Raw genomic sequence first — 15186 nt, forward strand, 5'->3', positions numbered from 1 at the left:
AGACTTCGTGCACCGCCGCCGAGGAGGCCGCAGTGGCGGGGGCGTATGAAACTGGTGATGGGGAGAGCTGTAATTTGGGAGCGAGTGTTAACGGCGTGTGTGATAAATTCTGTGAGAGGAGCGTTTGGGGAGGTGGTTTTTCTGTGAGTTGGAGTTGTAGAGCTGATGAAGAAGCCGGGGTCGTTTTGTGTAGCTATCGATGTGGTGTACCTGAGGTGGCGGTGGATGCGGTTGGGAGGGTGGTGAGTGTGTGTGCTGTATTTCCTGACTTATCGCTGAGCGTGTGTGGCGAAGAAAGGGTTGTTGGGGCGGTATTTAGCGAGTTTTGTGGCATCCGTCGCGGTGTGGTTGTAGACAGTGAGCATGTTTTGAGATGCCCTGGCTGGTCTGGGTACTTACTCGCATATGCCTCACAATTGCGCGAATTGGTCATTGCGGATGTTTGCGCCACGCTGGACTGCGCTGCGGTGTGTGTTCGGAATGTGCACATGTACGCGTGCGCTGCTGGAGTAGCGACGCGTGACAATGACGGTGTAGCTCAGCAAAGCGAGGATGATGTATTGCGCATAACAGTGGACGTTATTCAGGAGGCGACGTCGGCACTGCATCCGCTCGGCGGGGTGCGGCCTGTGATTGACGGCTGCCGATTTCCGTATCTTCAACAATGGCGGCGTAGTCGTGACGAGTGGCGGCTCAGCGGTGACGGAGTGCTGTATGACGCAGGGTCGTCGAATTCGGCTGTTACGATGCTCTTCGGCAGCATGAAAGGCGACGCGAGTGATGCTGGAGAGCGTGGGGTAGTACTGCCGTTGTGGGCGTACTCTGTCAGAGACGCGGCGCCGATTTCCTCGCGGCCTTCTATGGTGGTGCGATCCCGACTTGCGTTCCCGCGAGTGGCCGACTTGCCGGAGGGGCGAAACAGCAACGCATGCAGCTTTGACTTGAACTGGAATGTTCACCATGACAGAGTTCTGGCCGATCTCGAAAAGCGTGATTCAGCCGACGGGTTGATGGAATCGGATCTGCTGCAAGAAGTCCGCATGTGTCAACTCACCGCTTCAATGCAGGGCGCATCACGACTATCGCCGATGCAGCCCTCACGATTGACGGCCTTGCAGATGGCAACACCGTTCGTCACTGAGGAGATCATGGTGCAGGAGAATGGAAGGGCGCACGGCTTGTTAGCTTCTCGTTCCTCTGCTACCCCGCTCATGGCGCCCACAGAGACGCTCAGGATGGTGTCGCGGCACACTGAGATGGCGGCCTCGCCGAAGGAGGCGCGGCCCGAGACGAAGCGGAAGGGATTCCTCTTTTGGAAGCGCAAGCAGAAGTGAACTCTTCCCCACCGTGCCACTTCTCTCCCCTTGTGCTGAAGTGCGCATGGTCATGCTGCATCTGGAACCGCGCGCAGAGGCGCTGAAAGAGACGGGCGTAAAGCGTGCATAGCGACGCACCGCTGCAGGAACCCTGCCGAAGAAGTGATGACTGTGGATAGCATGTCGCTGCGCACGTTGTCCGGATCAAGGCTCTGCGTGGATCTTGCTCACCAGTCTCTCCTCTTCTTCCTTTTCCATTTCATGGGCTCCCGTTCTTTCTCGTCTCGCACCTCCTTATGGCACAGATGGAGCCCACCGTTTCTTTTCTTTCTTCTTCAACGGTCTTTCGACTTGGCATTTGTGTGTGTGTGTGTGTGTGCGTGTGGCAGCTGCCTTCCCCCCTTTTCTCTTGCCTCAGCAGGGCACGGAAAAGAGTAGGTGCTTGTCTGCATGCATCACCGCTATGGAAGGGTTTTCATGCTCTCCTTCTTTCCTTCTCCTCGACTTTCGTTCTCCTCTGTGTCTCCACACTCGCTTTGTTTTATACTCCTCTGGCGAGCCCACTGATACCGACGCACACGCGCATGTGCACACCTCCCCCCTTCCCCTCTCCCTCTGTCACTCTTCTGTTTTACTCTCTTTCGGAGCTTTCGCTTTCCACTTCTCTGTTTTGCTCTGAACTGGCGCGCCCGTCTCTTGTGAGCATCGCTGCTCTTCTGTCCCCTTTTTGTTTTCATGGTAGCGGTGCTCGACACCCCCCTCCCCCCTGTGTCTCGTCGTTCATGTGTTGTTGTTGATGATGGCTGCACCCCCCCTGCTCGTTCTTAATTGTACGTCTGTGGATGTGCATCATTTTACCCAAGGCCCCCGCCTCTTCCCCTTCTCCTCCTTCCTCGCACCATCCCATATTCAGAGTGACTTTGAGAGCCCGATACGTGCGTGTGGGTGAGTGAGTGATGGCGTTTGTTCTCCATGTACAGCTAGATCCTCTCCTTCTCTCTTGAGAGGCAATAGCGCCTCAGAGGTATCAGAGAGGGAATAAGGCCAAGTCAACCTCCCCCTCTCTCCCTCAGTGTAGGTTTCTCTGTGCGCTCCTATTTTCTCCCTTCCTCCTCTTCTCCTGCCTGTTCCTCTCTCGTATCCTCACACCGCCCTCTTTCTCTTCATTTGTGCTCGTCAGGTGCGCCCAGCCGTGCCCATCCTCTCGCTGTTCTCTCCCACGAAGAGAGAGAAATTCAGCCGACCCACTGATTCGCCCCATCATTCAAAGTTGCCTTCTCTGTTGTTATTGTTGTTGTGCTGTGCATTTTCGCAGTGACTGGGGCAGGGTGAGGAAGCGGCCAGGTAAAGTGAAAAGAAACGAACACCAGCACAAGAAGCATCAGCGGAGGAGCTCACTAATCCATGTGTGAGAGAGATACAGGTGTCAGGGGAGGGGGCATCGTTTTCACTGGCAGTTGTTTCTTTCTTACGTCGTTGGCAGTCGGTGCGTGTATCTTCGCGTCCCTCTCGTTGTCGGTTTCCCCTCCTCCCGCATGTTTATACGAACTTTGCAGTGATGATGCTTGCCTGCATGTTCCAGCTGGGGAGAGGAGAAGGAATGACTGGGCTCCTCTTCTCCCTCTTCGCGTCCTGCAGCTTCGCTTGTCATCTCTCTAAACACACCAGTTGCTTGAAACACAAGTTGAGGGAGGAGGTCAACCCCCTCTGATGGAGAAGACATGTAGCCGTGTTGCCACTGCACTCTTCTCTCTCCAGGTCCGTAGCTCGGCTCTTGCCGTACACGTCTTTGGATTGAGCAAGAGAAAAGGGCGGTCGTGTAGCATCAGCGGGATGACTTCGGCATACCGACTCTCGAGCGCTGTTCAGTGGGACTGCGATTCCCTCCTTCCTCTCTCCCCCTTTTGGGGTCGTTTTCAGTGCTTCATCTCCCCCGTCTCCCTCTTTCTCGCTCTGTGTGCTGCGCGCGTGCACATACATCGACATCCTTTCCTTCTCCCTTCTGATTCTCACTGCTTTTCCTCATACCCACCCCTCCCTTCCCCATCCGCACCTCGCCTTGAGTGGTTTGTCTTCTCTGGGGGGAGGTTATTTCTCCACCCCGTCACTTTGCATATCCTCTGCGCGTGCTCGTCGAAAGAGCGAGCGAGCGAGCGAGAGAGAGGGAGAGGGAAAAGAGGCGCACCGCCTCGTGCACGTGCGTGCGTTTGTCCACGAGTGGGTCTCACTTTGCTTTTTCTGTGCACGGCCGCTTTCTCTCTTTCTCTCTTAGTCGCGTGCGAGGGCACCTCTTCACAAACTACGCCCCCACGCAGAGAGGCGTGCAGACATCGCCCAGCTGCATCCAACACTGAGGTCGCCTCTTTTGCTGCCATCGTTGAGGTTTGCCCCCCCCCTCTCCCCCTTTTCTTCCTCTCTACCGCCGCTGCCCCATCGCTGCTCGTCAGCCACTCTGTTGTCTCCTAGTGCGACCCGCCGCTGGTCTTCGCAGAACAGCACGCCTGACAGTCTAACACAGCAGAGGGGAACCACGCAGTGTGGGGATTTGGTTGGTGGAGAAAGACACACAGAGACCAATACACCGATAGAAAGACGGAGTCATAGCCAGGAGTGCTGTCTGTGTCATGCGTTCTCGTCGACAGACCGTCTCCGACGCGGTCAGTGTGCTCGGTATGGATCCGTGGAAGGATGATCGAGTACGCGATTTTGTTGCCATCAACACAATTCAGCGGCTGCGCGCGTACCACTTGCCAGCCAGCGCGCCAATGCCCGTAGTCGAGGAGATCAACACGGCACGTGCACTGAACCTCATACTTCTGCCGAGGGCTGTTCCTGACTACCGGCCTTGCCTCGGCGAGCAGCCCCCGTCGCGTGCACAGCTGCGCGCACGGCGGTGTGCGAAGGAAAGACAGGAGAGGCAAGAGCTTCGCCGAGGGCAGCAGGAGGCGGATGGTGGGGATAGGCAGGGCGGTAGTTTATCAGAGTCCTCCTCCGCTTCCGCGTCGTCCTCATCCAGTTCCGACGATGGGAGCAGCGTCGGCAGCGATACAGTCGCAGAGCACGGCGCCACCATGCCAATGACTAACCCGTCATTTCACACAGACACCATCACCCCCAACAAGCAATCAGGGTCCCGCTCTCCGATGGCTTCCGGTTCCTTCATCGCCGCGACTCCGTCCACGCGGTGCGCCATTGACCGTGCGCGTTCGATCTTCTTCGGCGCGTTGTCTTTTACCTCCTCGACCTCGCCGCGGCGGCTCGTGAACTCGCCTCATGTCCCGCTGACTCCGTCGACACCGTCCACGATGGCTCTTGCCGGCTGGTCAGACATGCATGTTCCCCGCTCTCCCGAAGAAGCGCTTCTCAGCACTACGGCCAGTCCTCTTTCGTCCGATACGAGGGTGGCCCAACGCCTGGGTGGAAGGGAAGTGGTTGCTGCAGCTACGAAAGACGACTCGACGACGGCTGTGCCGCCTGTGCTTCCTGCACTGTCGGCTACCAGGTCACTTGGCATGGAGCTGGACGCTTACACGGAGGCAAACAGCACACCACTGCGTCCGCCGCCACCGATGAGGCACACCGGTGTTTTTACTGAAGTGCAGGCAAACAAAACAGCGCATACAGTCACCTCTGCGGAGTTTAACGTCAGCAAGTCGGGTATGTCGCCGAACACCTTCGTGGTTGCATCCCATGAAACATCTACGCCGACAGCTGATGTGCTGCGCGAGAGCACTCCTGCCAAAGCAGCTGCAACGGCCAGCCCTTCGGCCACAGAACAGCTTCCAGCTGCGCTACAGGCGATACCGGCTGCTGTTGGACCTCTTCTTCCCAAACTGGTGGGAGCAGAAGGGGACGGGGCCACACCTCCGCCCCCCAGACACGGCCGAAGCAGCAGCGGCGGCGCCGCGGACATTATGCACGCATGCGACGCTTGCGACGCCATCATCCAGTATTATCAATCCATGTTGACGAGAGGTGTCGTGCTGGACCGCTACAACCATAAGGATCTCGCCTTTGTGTGGTGGGTGCTGGGGCGAAATATGGACGTCGCCGCCCTCGAAAATTGTGGCCCGCTGCGACGCGAGGCACTCATGATCACCCTGAGGAACTTCTACTACACGCTGCTATCGACGGAGGAGGCAAAAGCGAAGGCAGCAGCGGCTGAGGCGGAGAAGAGTCACATCGAGCGAGGGGAGCTAGAGAGAGTCGGTGGCGCCGCTCTATCAGCAGCTCCCGGCGACCAAGTGAGTTTGCCCCAATCGGCTGACGCGACAGCGACTGGGGATGATCATGGCGTGGCCAAGGACACGGAGGAGCACGCGATGGGTGCGAGCGGCAAGGCCACTGCACACAGTAGCAGCGCCGCGGCTGCATGCGCAGCTGCATCTGTGATTTGCAGGCCCTCTCAGACCTGCACTCGTGACTCTTACAAGACCAGCGCGAGTGTGGCACCTGCGACGTCACGTCGACGTAAGAACTCATCAGTAGGAACTGGGAGAGGGAGTGACACCACGACGTTGAAGCGGAGCCGGCCCGATAAGCCTTTCGTCTCGTCCAAGAGTGGTAACAAGGAACTCGACGGGAACCCTGTCGAAGAGGACGGCGGCACCGGGAACGACAAGACTGATGAGCAGGAGCTGTTGCCGGCGATGCCGACGCGAGGGCGGAGCAGAGCCTCACTGCTTCCGAAGAAGGCGCACAAGAAGGGCACCACACCAGAGTCAAGGCGTCACACAGTGGCTGGTGGGGCTCCTGGCATCAGTAGCAGCGAAAGGGAAAAGGGCCTCGCTGTCACGCTGGGTGTAGAAGGTGACGAGGAGACGGCGACGGCTGCCGCGCCAGAAGGCTCTGACAACGTTCTTGACAGGAAGGCTGATACGCTTCACATGCGGATCGAGAGCGGCGCCGCGTCCCTCGTGAGTTTGGCGACCATGTCACGTGCAGGTAGCGTGGCGCAGAGCAGCACTGGTAAGTCCCACCGCCATCACCGCTGTGCTGCCGAGCGCAACAAGATCATCGAGGAGACGTGGATCTCTACACGGACCGAAAGGCGTACTGCAGCGATCAAGGTAGCCACGAAGTTGGAACTGCATGGCGGCGCCGAAGCCATGACCAACCGAAAGCCGATGGAAGCGGGGCCCTCCGCCGCTGCGTCGCGAGCGTCGAGGACGGCAACGGCCAAGACGTCGAAGGAAAAGACTTTCGCTACCGCTGCAGTGAAGGACGTGGATGACACGGCGGCATCCGTGGCACCGTCGGCACCCTCCAGCGGCAGCGCCACATCCAAGGTGCAGCGCAGGAACAGCACCGCTTTGAAGCGGGAACGCAGTCCCAGCCGCGAGTCTTCCACTAGCGAAAGCCATGGGAGCCACAGCAGCGGCGGTGGCGGCGACGTGGTGCCTACAACAGGGGAGGCGAGTGGGCACACCACCGAAGTACCACACCCGGCGTCGTACGAAAGGGCCCGTCGGGGAAAAAATACAACTGCGGCTCGCGCGAAGGCGTCCGCGGTGAGGGCGGAGAAGGCGAGTGCCTCCTCTGCTGCAGCCACGACTACCTCGACGAAAGCCGGGCGCGGTGAGGAGCACCGAGGACGCCCTCGTGGCAGCTTCAAGACACCACGCATCAGCCCCCCGGCGATTGAGGATCAGGGGAACTGCGGGCTCGTGAGTGTCGCGCGGAGCAGCCAGCGGCGGCGTGATGGTGGAGCGCCTTCCACTACCGTCCTCACAGGGGCCTCGTCGGAGATGGCTGTTCGTGACCAGCGCTTCGATGCGGTCGGCATTGCTGTTGCCTCTCCCTTCCCTGAGCTGTTCAAGGATGGCGAGGGTGCAACCCCGTTCGAGTTCCCTGTATCCGAGATTCCGCTACGCCTCACACCGCACGAACGCGCTGTGCGCTCGCGCATTCAACAGCGCATGGGCATGCCTCTGCCAGCGCCACCACCACGCCGCTCTACAGGCCCCATCTCCCGAGACTCCAACATCGACGCACAGTGGCCCACAGTGTATTCATCCTACACCTTCCTCCTTTCCTCATTCAGAACAGCGGCATCAACGCAGCGCAGTTATGGCGGCAGGAGTCACGAGCGGCGGGCGATCACCGCTCCCTTTCTCTGGTACGGGCAGGCCATCTCACCTGTTGTGGCGAGTGAGTCGACATCCACCAGCAGTAGCGGTGTCGACTACCGCAGGCCAGCAAGTGGGAAGACGGTAGCGGTGGCAGTCACTTCCACGCGGCAGCGCGGCCGAAAGCGCAGGATCGAAGGTGGCGTTGATCCAAGTTTGCGTGGTAACGTTCTCTGGCATGATCAGGCCGCATTGGAGCGACTGGTGAATGGGCGGCTGGCACAGGTGGCAGAGTTGGGGCAGGCTGCCGTGTCCCGTGTCGTCGGAGGCGGTCAATCAAAGTACTGTGCTGCATGGTCGGTTATTGCTCATATGAAACAGGAGCAACGCAGCGGCAGCGAGGAAGAAGAGAAGAATGATGATGAGGCCCATGCTAAGAGGGAGGAGGCGGCGGCCGTCCCCGCCGTCGGCTCACCAGTACCGCTGACTGGCTCGTCTCCCGTTGTAGCCGCTACCACATCATTTGACAGAGTGTTGAGGACAGGAAAAGACGAAGCTGCCACTGGTGAAGAGCCGCCTCTGCCTGAGCAGCACCCCAACAATTCAGCGCAGCATGTGCTGTCGCCGCAGACGTCCGACTTTGGTGACCTACCGTATGCCCAGCAGTGTCTTCTTGTGTGGTCCGCCGCAGGACTGCTGGAGCGGCACGCACATCAGCGCCAGATGGCAGCGGCTCGACGGGAGCGCCTCCTGGCGCGGTGCAGCCGCATGGCTACTCGGCGGATGGCTGCCCGTGTCGCTGCCGTCATGCAGAGCGGCATTACGGACGGGGATGGGTGCGGCAATGCTGAGGATGTTGCCACACAACTGGCTGGCGAGCTCGGGGGAAGCGATGTAGACAGCAATAGCGGTGCGAGTGAAGAGGAGAGCAATGTGTCGGAGGAAGAAAGAGCTGTAGCGGAGAAGGCATGCAGCTGCCTTCTTGGGCGGCCGAGCAAGGCTTCACGCAAGGCCGAAGTCGAGGAACACCCCAGTCACCTCGGGCGTACGAGTAACCAGTCTACGACTTCGCGCTCCTCCTCTGCCGCCTCGTCGTCCACGTCCTCGGAGGAGCGTCTCTGTCGTTCCATACGCCCGCTACCACGCCGTGTATATGATTACTGGGCCGCCTATCGGAGTGCCAGTGACAGTGGGTGACACACACACACACACACTTGCGCACCGTGCCAGCGTGTGTGTGTGTGCGTATACGTCCCTCTTATCTGCGCCGATGTGCGCACAGAAAATAAAACGCGCTGCCGGAAAAGAGGCGAAAAGGAAGAGACCAGAGGTGAAGGAAAGTCCGTCGGGTGACAAGCCACGATTGTGCAGCGTGGAGTCCTCAGAGCTGTGGCGTGTGAGGACTGTCGGGGCGCGTGCGTGTGTGTGCGTGTGTGCCCGTCTGCTGCATTGCACAACCCCCTTCTCTCTCAGTCTTCACGTGCACCATCATGCAGACGAGCGTGTGCCCTTGTGCTCTATTTTTCAACCCCTCCCCTCTCCCCCGAATCCCGCTCGTGCTCCCACTCACACCCGCTCCTCTTTGCCCTTCACGCGACCATGCAATGCGCCCACACACACACACACGCTATACCCCAACAACGCACGTCCATCCTCCCACTTTTGAATTTGGCTCTGTCTGGTCTCTCAGGTGGCAACTACTTTCCTCCTCTTACCCACCTTCCCCCCCTCCCCTCCCCTCCCCTCACTTGCACTCGTCTGGGCTTCTCCATCTGTGTGTGTGTGTGTGTGTGTGTGAGCGCGCGTGCTGCTGTCGTACCACAACTCTTGAATGAATGCTGCACTTTCTGACGGGTGTGTACAACAGCCTATTTAGCACCCCGGAGTACAATGTGCTGATTGTCGGCCGCGAGAGCGCTGGCAAGTCTACCCTGCTGGAGCAGCTCAAGTTCCTCTACACTCCAGCCACGCAGCAGCGCGAGGCGGAGGCAATATCTCACCTGAACAGTCAGCAGCAGCAGCAGGCGCCCTTGTCGGCAGACCACTCCAGCAGCAACGGAGATGCGAAGGCGATCCACGAAAGAGTAGACACCGTGGCGGACTCATCCGCAACATCTGCACAGCAGCACCAGCAGCGTAAACAGTTATTGCCGTCTGGCACTCTACTTCCCGCCACGGCAGTCCACCTGGCGCAGAAGGGTATTCGTCCAACCGTGGGGCTCAACTACGCTGTGGTGCAGCACAGCTTTAGTCCCCTCGTCGTGACTGTTACACTGAAGAAGCCCCAGTTGTCATCGCAGACTGTTGCCCCCCTGCCGTTGCCGCCGAAGGATCTGCTGGCCGAGCAACGCGCCCACCAGCAGGCTGTGATGGCGAAGGCCCCGAGCGATGCCTTCACACGTGTGGTGCTGCGGGACCTCGGTGGCCAAACTGCGTTGCGCGACCTCTGGGAGAAGTACTACGCGCAGAGTCAAGGGATCGTGTACGTTATTGACAGCACACTTCCCTTCCGCGTTCTGCGTGAGTCGCCGGCATCGCCGCTGCGTGATCACTTCACCCAACACGAGTTAAAGGAGGTGTACAAGCAGGACCGTGAGCTACTCGCGCGACTCCTGCAGCACCCCCTGCTGCACAACGTCCCGATGCTGCTGCTGAGCAACAAGACAGACGAGGTGTCCCACATATCGCTCGCAACCTTGCAGGAAGCGCTCCAGCTGGTCGAGTTAGCGGCCGATCCCACTTTCTATGTACTGCAGAATAGCGGCGATGGCGGCAATCCCAGCGGGGTACTTGGGAGTCAACAAAGGCTACATAGCAGCAGCAGCGGTGATAGCACTCCTTTATCACACCTTTCTGATGCCGCTGCACCGCCTGTAGGTACGTCACCTTCACGTTACTGCACCCGCTCAGAGGAAGCGCAGCTCCGAGTGGGACGGAGCGGCTTCGGTAAAATCACCATGCGAGTGGTGGAGGTGAGTGCGCTTGATGGAGTGGGGGTGGCGGGGGCCATGGACTGGCTGGTAGCCCAGCTGCTGCACCGCGCACGAGATGTGGATGACGATGCCTAGCTGACTCAGAGTCATGATCGCCGCTAAGAGAAGGTCCGCTGTGAGCGGCGATGCCAAGAAGATGAATAGAGGTGAGCGGTAGATGCTGTTGTGGGTGGGGGCCACGCGTGTGCGTATATGTAGTGGAGTGAGTGGGTGAGCGGGCACAGCATCAAGCGAGCTTGCTTTTGCTCGTGTTATTTTGTCCTCTCCTTTGTCTCTCGCTCGTTCTCTTTTATACACCTGCATGCGCGTTGGGTCTTTTGCTTCCCTCGTCTCGTTGCTCTCTCCTTCACGGTCACGGACGCTCTGATCTCCTCCTGCCGACGTGATTTCCCTCGCTAGGCGCGATCGATTGGCAGCAACGGGAAAGTCGTCTCTCTTCATACCCCTTCTGAGGAGGCTTACTAGAGGATGCTGTGGGGGGTGAAAGATGGAAATTGGTGGGAGGAGGCGGAGGGATGGAAAACGGTTGCACTGACTTGGCACCCCCTTCACACGCACGAGTACACACTCCCCCCTCTCTTCCTGTCTCTCATGCCCTTCTCTTCTACTTTTCATTTCTTCCCATGCCCCCTCCTTCCTCCCTTTTCTCTCTCTGACGAACCTTTCACCTCATGCCACTCCCTTCTATCCACTCCTTTCCTTCACAACACCCACCCACGCACATGCATGTGCACCGTATCGTCGTAGCAAGGGCCCCGCCCTCACCCCAGACCCCTTGCAGGAAGAGAAGTGCCTTGCTATCGTGGTGACACGGAGTTGCATGCAGAGAACGCGAAGTACAGCACAGGTGTCGGCCTCCCTTCCTGGCCACCACCAAAGCTTCATCTGGCGTCTCTCTGCTTAACATAGTACCCAGGAGCTCATAAGTATCTGTGGATGCCGTGCGACCTACACGAGCTCTTAGCTCAATCTCTCTCTCTCTCTCTCTGTGTCGCGTACTGAAGTGACCGCCTCGCGGTACCTCTTAGCGAGTCGTCACCCAAGCATAGCACTCGCATAGCACGAAGGCAACGATGTTTGACCCAAGGAAAATAACCGCCTCCGTGTTGGGCTACGCGCCTCAGTTCATTCTGACACGCTTCTCGTCGGTAATCATGGGCATCATTACCGCATACGGAGTGCTGCTCTTCTTCTTTGGCCACCCGCCGTTCTTCCGGCGTGCAGGAGAGCTATCACTCATGATGACGCTGGCCTACTGGGCTGCGCGTGTTACACGGTACGGGATTATGTGGCTCGTGTACCTGGCTGATGGCACAGCCCCGGAGAGCGCGGAGGCCGCGGTGGCTACCGCTGGTGCGGGGCCGGAGGGTGCGTCTAGCCTAAGTAGTTCCGTAGGTGCAAAGCCATCGCCTACGTCGCAGGCAGAGGTTGAAAGGGGCGAGTCGAAGGGCCTTGACTGAGAAAACCCCGAATCTTCTCTTGACAGCAGTACTTATTCCTTTCGTGCAGCTTTTGGCCAGCACATATCAGCGATTTCCTCATGTCATGCCGCCTTGTGTCACTGGTGCACTGCGAGTGCGATCGGGACCTACTCCCTACACCAGTGACCGGGGGGCGGGGAGGTCGTGCGCGGTGTGAAGGTTTCGTGTGTTTTGCCCCGGCTTAGTGCGGAAGGGTAAGGCGATGCCACCCGTTGTGTCTTTGCCCGTGCGAGTGCAGCGTATGTGAATGTTGCCGTTGTTGCTGATTTTGATTCCTCACGTAAATCTGTTTCGCCGCCTATGCTTCATTACCATCAGCGCCTTAGGTGGCAGGGCCAAGGCCTCAGAAACAAAGCGCGTTCGATGCCTCCGAGCCTCCCAGGAGTATGCGCACACGCTTGTATCGTCAATATGGAGATGTAATGACGACCGCCAGAGCTACACCAGGTCTATGACTCTCGTGTTACGTGACAATCTGCTTAGTGCAGGATACCACACGGTGCCCGCTCGATGTGTGCCCAAGAGGGTGCGGGCACGTGTAGTCTCCAGTGCTGCCTCATCGGGCTCATACGGGTAGTTGCTGGCGTAGCCACTTTCTTCAGATGCATCAGTACAGCGCACTGCGCGGATGCTCGTGTATCCCACTCACCCATCTCTCTCTCTCTTTCTCTGTCTTTCTCCCTCCTTCTCCCACCCGCGTGTGTTTTGTACTCCGCCTTTGCCTGCCCTTCTCCACCCCGACCCCCACCACTTGCCTGTACACTCACCAGCGCGCTATACACACATCTTTGGTGTTGTTGTTTTTACTCGACTCTGCTTTTCCATTTCTCTTTAGCGCGGCAAGGAGTATTAGTCCTGCATTACAGTCGCCCTACCTGCACACTGGCACGCACGGTGAAGGAGACTGGCGACAAGGCCGAACACCAGCAAGGCACGAGGAGGAGGAAGCAGACGCACATATTCGCCTCTTCCCTCCTCCTTTGCATCAGAGAAACGAGCCGCTGGCACGCAGGACACGCAGGGCACGCCCACGCCCCCCCCCCCCCCCCCCCCCCACACACACACACACCGTCACCACGACGGCGCAACTTTGAAATGGCACAGCAGCAGTCGAACCGGCGGTACGAGGGATACGGTCACCCTACCGAGTTTCCGTCTGCACCGACAGGAGGTCGTGACAACGGTGCAGGTGCGTACTTCGGTGGCCCACGGCCGCCGTCTTCTTCTACTACCTCACTCTCCAGTGCCACCGGTCTTGTTCGGCGCTCCGCGCAGCACACTGGTGCCACCGCCCCGACCAACGCAACCGGCTACCAGAGCTCGTACGGCTACTTTCACGGGCAGGGTAACAGCATTGACGTTAACAGCGACTACAACAGCGATGCCGGGAGCTCAACGTCAAACCCGCTATACGGAGGCGGCGGTAGCGGCGGGTCGATCACGAACAGCACTGCCGGCAGGGGCTCACCGCGTCCACTGGCTCAGCAAACGTTTCTGCCATCGGAGGCCTTAGTGCAGTCCTTGCCGCCGTCTTCATGGCCGCAGCGCCGGCATACGTATCAACAGCCGCAGCCATATGCAGTGCCGATGCCATGTTCGACGGCCAACAACCTGCAGCAGGGGACAGCAAGTGGGGCAATGCTGCCGGAGGCTGCATTTGTGCAGCGCAGCGGCCCATATATGGCGAGCCCTGTCAATATGAGCGGCCCGCGCATGCCCGTTGCCTACGATGTCTCGGGCAGCCCGAGCATCACTGGTGCCGGTATGTCTGGCGTCAGTGGAGCCCGCGGGGCGAGTGGTTTTTGGGGGCGTCTGATGGCCCAGGTTCTACCAGTGCTGGACGACAGCGCCGGAGGCCCTGGCACCAGAATTGGTGCTGGCAGTGCAGCCTCCATCGTTGAGCGCCCACCGTATCAGGTGCGCTTTGGCAACCCCGACGATGACCTGCCGTTACTGGAGGAACTTGGCATCTTTCCACGGCGTATACTGGACAAGGCGCGTGCGGTGCTGAATCCCTTCAAGCCAATAGGTGTCGACGTAGCGAAGGACACCGATCTGGCAGGCCCCATCTTCTTTGCCTTCTCGCTAGCGGTGCTGCTGTCGCTGCGTGGAAAGATACAGTTCAGCGCGATTTACGGTCTCTTTGTGCTCGGCGTGGGCTTCTTCAAGATGCTCCTCTCCCTCATGCAGCCTCGCGGCGATGTACCTCTGCAGTTTGTTGCGAGTACGATTGGCTACGGCCTGCTCCCAACGGTGCTGCTCGCCGGAGTGTGCACCGTAGGTTCGTGGCTTATGGGACTCCGCGGTGTGCTGCCTCTGACGCTGCTGATGGTGACGTGGTCGGCGTGGTGCGGAACGACGCTTGTGGTGAAGGGGCTAGGGATGGAGGAGCAGCGCTACCTAGTTCTGTACCCGATGCTTCTCTTCTACTCCGCGTTTAATGTGGTGGCAGTGTACTAGGCGAGTGTAGGTGAGAGGCGGGGGGGGGGCAGGGAAAAGGAGACGATGGACGTGCATCGGTGCTCGCGCTTTCCTTTTCGTTCGCAGCACGTGTCGTAGCGCGTGGGGGTGTGGGCATCTCAGTGCCTGGCGAGGAACGAGAGGATTACGGATGGACAACTTCAGACTGAGAGGGGGAGGGGAGGGGAGGGAGGCAAAGGTGACAGGCAAAGGGAGGCACAACGGACGGAAGTTACAGACATCAGCCAGTGTGCTGTGAAGAATGCACTTGTGCGGCGGCTGCTATAGCTCCCGTCCTTCTGCGTGTCCCTCCTCCCTACTATTTTCTCTGCCTATGTATACGTGTGTGTGCGAGTGTGATCAGCGGTGGCTCTCGCTCGCTCTCCTCTTCCCCCTCTCCGCCCCTGTGAGGGGGCCTCTCGTTCTCATCATTTTCTTTACTTCGTCAGGCAGCAAAAGAGAGAGAGAGAGAGACGATTGCCGGCGTCCAGCTACCCGTCTATCAACGCTACCACTCTTGTGAATGCGGGGGTGGGGGGAGGAGCGTGTGCGGCTGCCTGGGTGGACGCTGTCGCTCATCCCTACCCCTTCCCCTCTTCTCTTTTCTAGTCGGCCTGTTACATCACGACACGTCTCGCAGCGCACAACCATAAGCAGAGGAGCCCCCGCAAAGGCACGCGGTAGCGCTGAGGATGTCTTCACGTCACCGCTGCCGCACCTCCCTTTTTACTTTTGGCTGCCTTTATGTGCCCCCACCTCGCTTTACCTCTTCTGTTCCTCCATCCCCCTCACTCTCTCAACCATCGCCATCTCAGACCTAACGCACAAGCACACAACCATAGAGACCCAGACAGACTTGCAACGAGAA

The 15186-nt window shown here is 59.0% G+C and overlaps 4 protein-coding genes across 4 annotated transcripts in view; all 4 read left to right on the top strand.

Annotated features, from left to right (window-relative positions):
- LPMP_262130 (hypothetical protein) overlaps positions 1-1334 on the top strand; it is a gene marked incomplete at both ends in the record, with an annotated part of 6216 nt that extends 4882 nt beyond the window's left edge. The window contains one exon of the mRNA XM_010701731.1: positions 1-1334. Coding sequence (XP_010700033.1) covers positions 1-1334 — 1334 coding nt within the window.
- Positions 1335-3940: 2606 nt separating this feature from the next.
- Positions 3941-8581, top strand: LPMP_262140 (hypothetical protein; the record flags this gene model as incomplete). The annotated part of the gene is made up of 1 exon (XM_010701732.1): positions 3941-8581. One exon carries the CDS (start codon positions 3941-3943, stop codon positions 8579-8581), a length of 4641 nt encoding a protein of 1546 aa, XP_010700034.1.
- A 638-nt stretch (positions 8582-9219) lies between these two features.
- Positions 9220-10452, top strand: LPMP_262150 (hypothetical protein; the record flags this gene model as incomplete). Its single annotated transcript, XM_010701733.1, has 1 exon — positions 9220-10452. The coding sequence occupies one exon, from the start codon at positions 9220-9222 to the stop codon at positions 10450-10452; it is 1233 nt and encodes a 410-aa protein (XP_010700035.1).
- Positions 10453-12953: 2501 nt separating this feature from the next.
- LPMP_262160 (hypothetical protein) lies at positions 12954-14318 on the top strand (the record flags this gene model as incomplete). The annotated part of the gene is made up of 1 exon (XM_010701734.1): positions 12954-14318. The coding sequence occupies one exon, from the start codon at positions 12954-12956 to the stop codon at positions 14316-14318; it is 1365 nt and encodes a 454-aa protein (XP_010700036.1).
- Between the last annotated feature and the right edge of the window lie 868 nt (positions 14319-15186).

The sequence above is a fragment of the Leishmania panamensis genome (genome assembly GCF_000755165.1).
Source record: "Leishmania panamensis strain MHOM/PA/94/PSC-1 chromosome 26 sequence".
In the NCBI taxonomy this organism is placed as follows: domain Eukaryota; phylum Euglenozoa; class Kinetoplastea; order Trypanosomatida; family Trypanosomatidae; genus Leishmania; species Leishmania panamensis.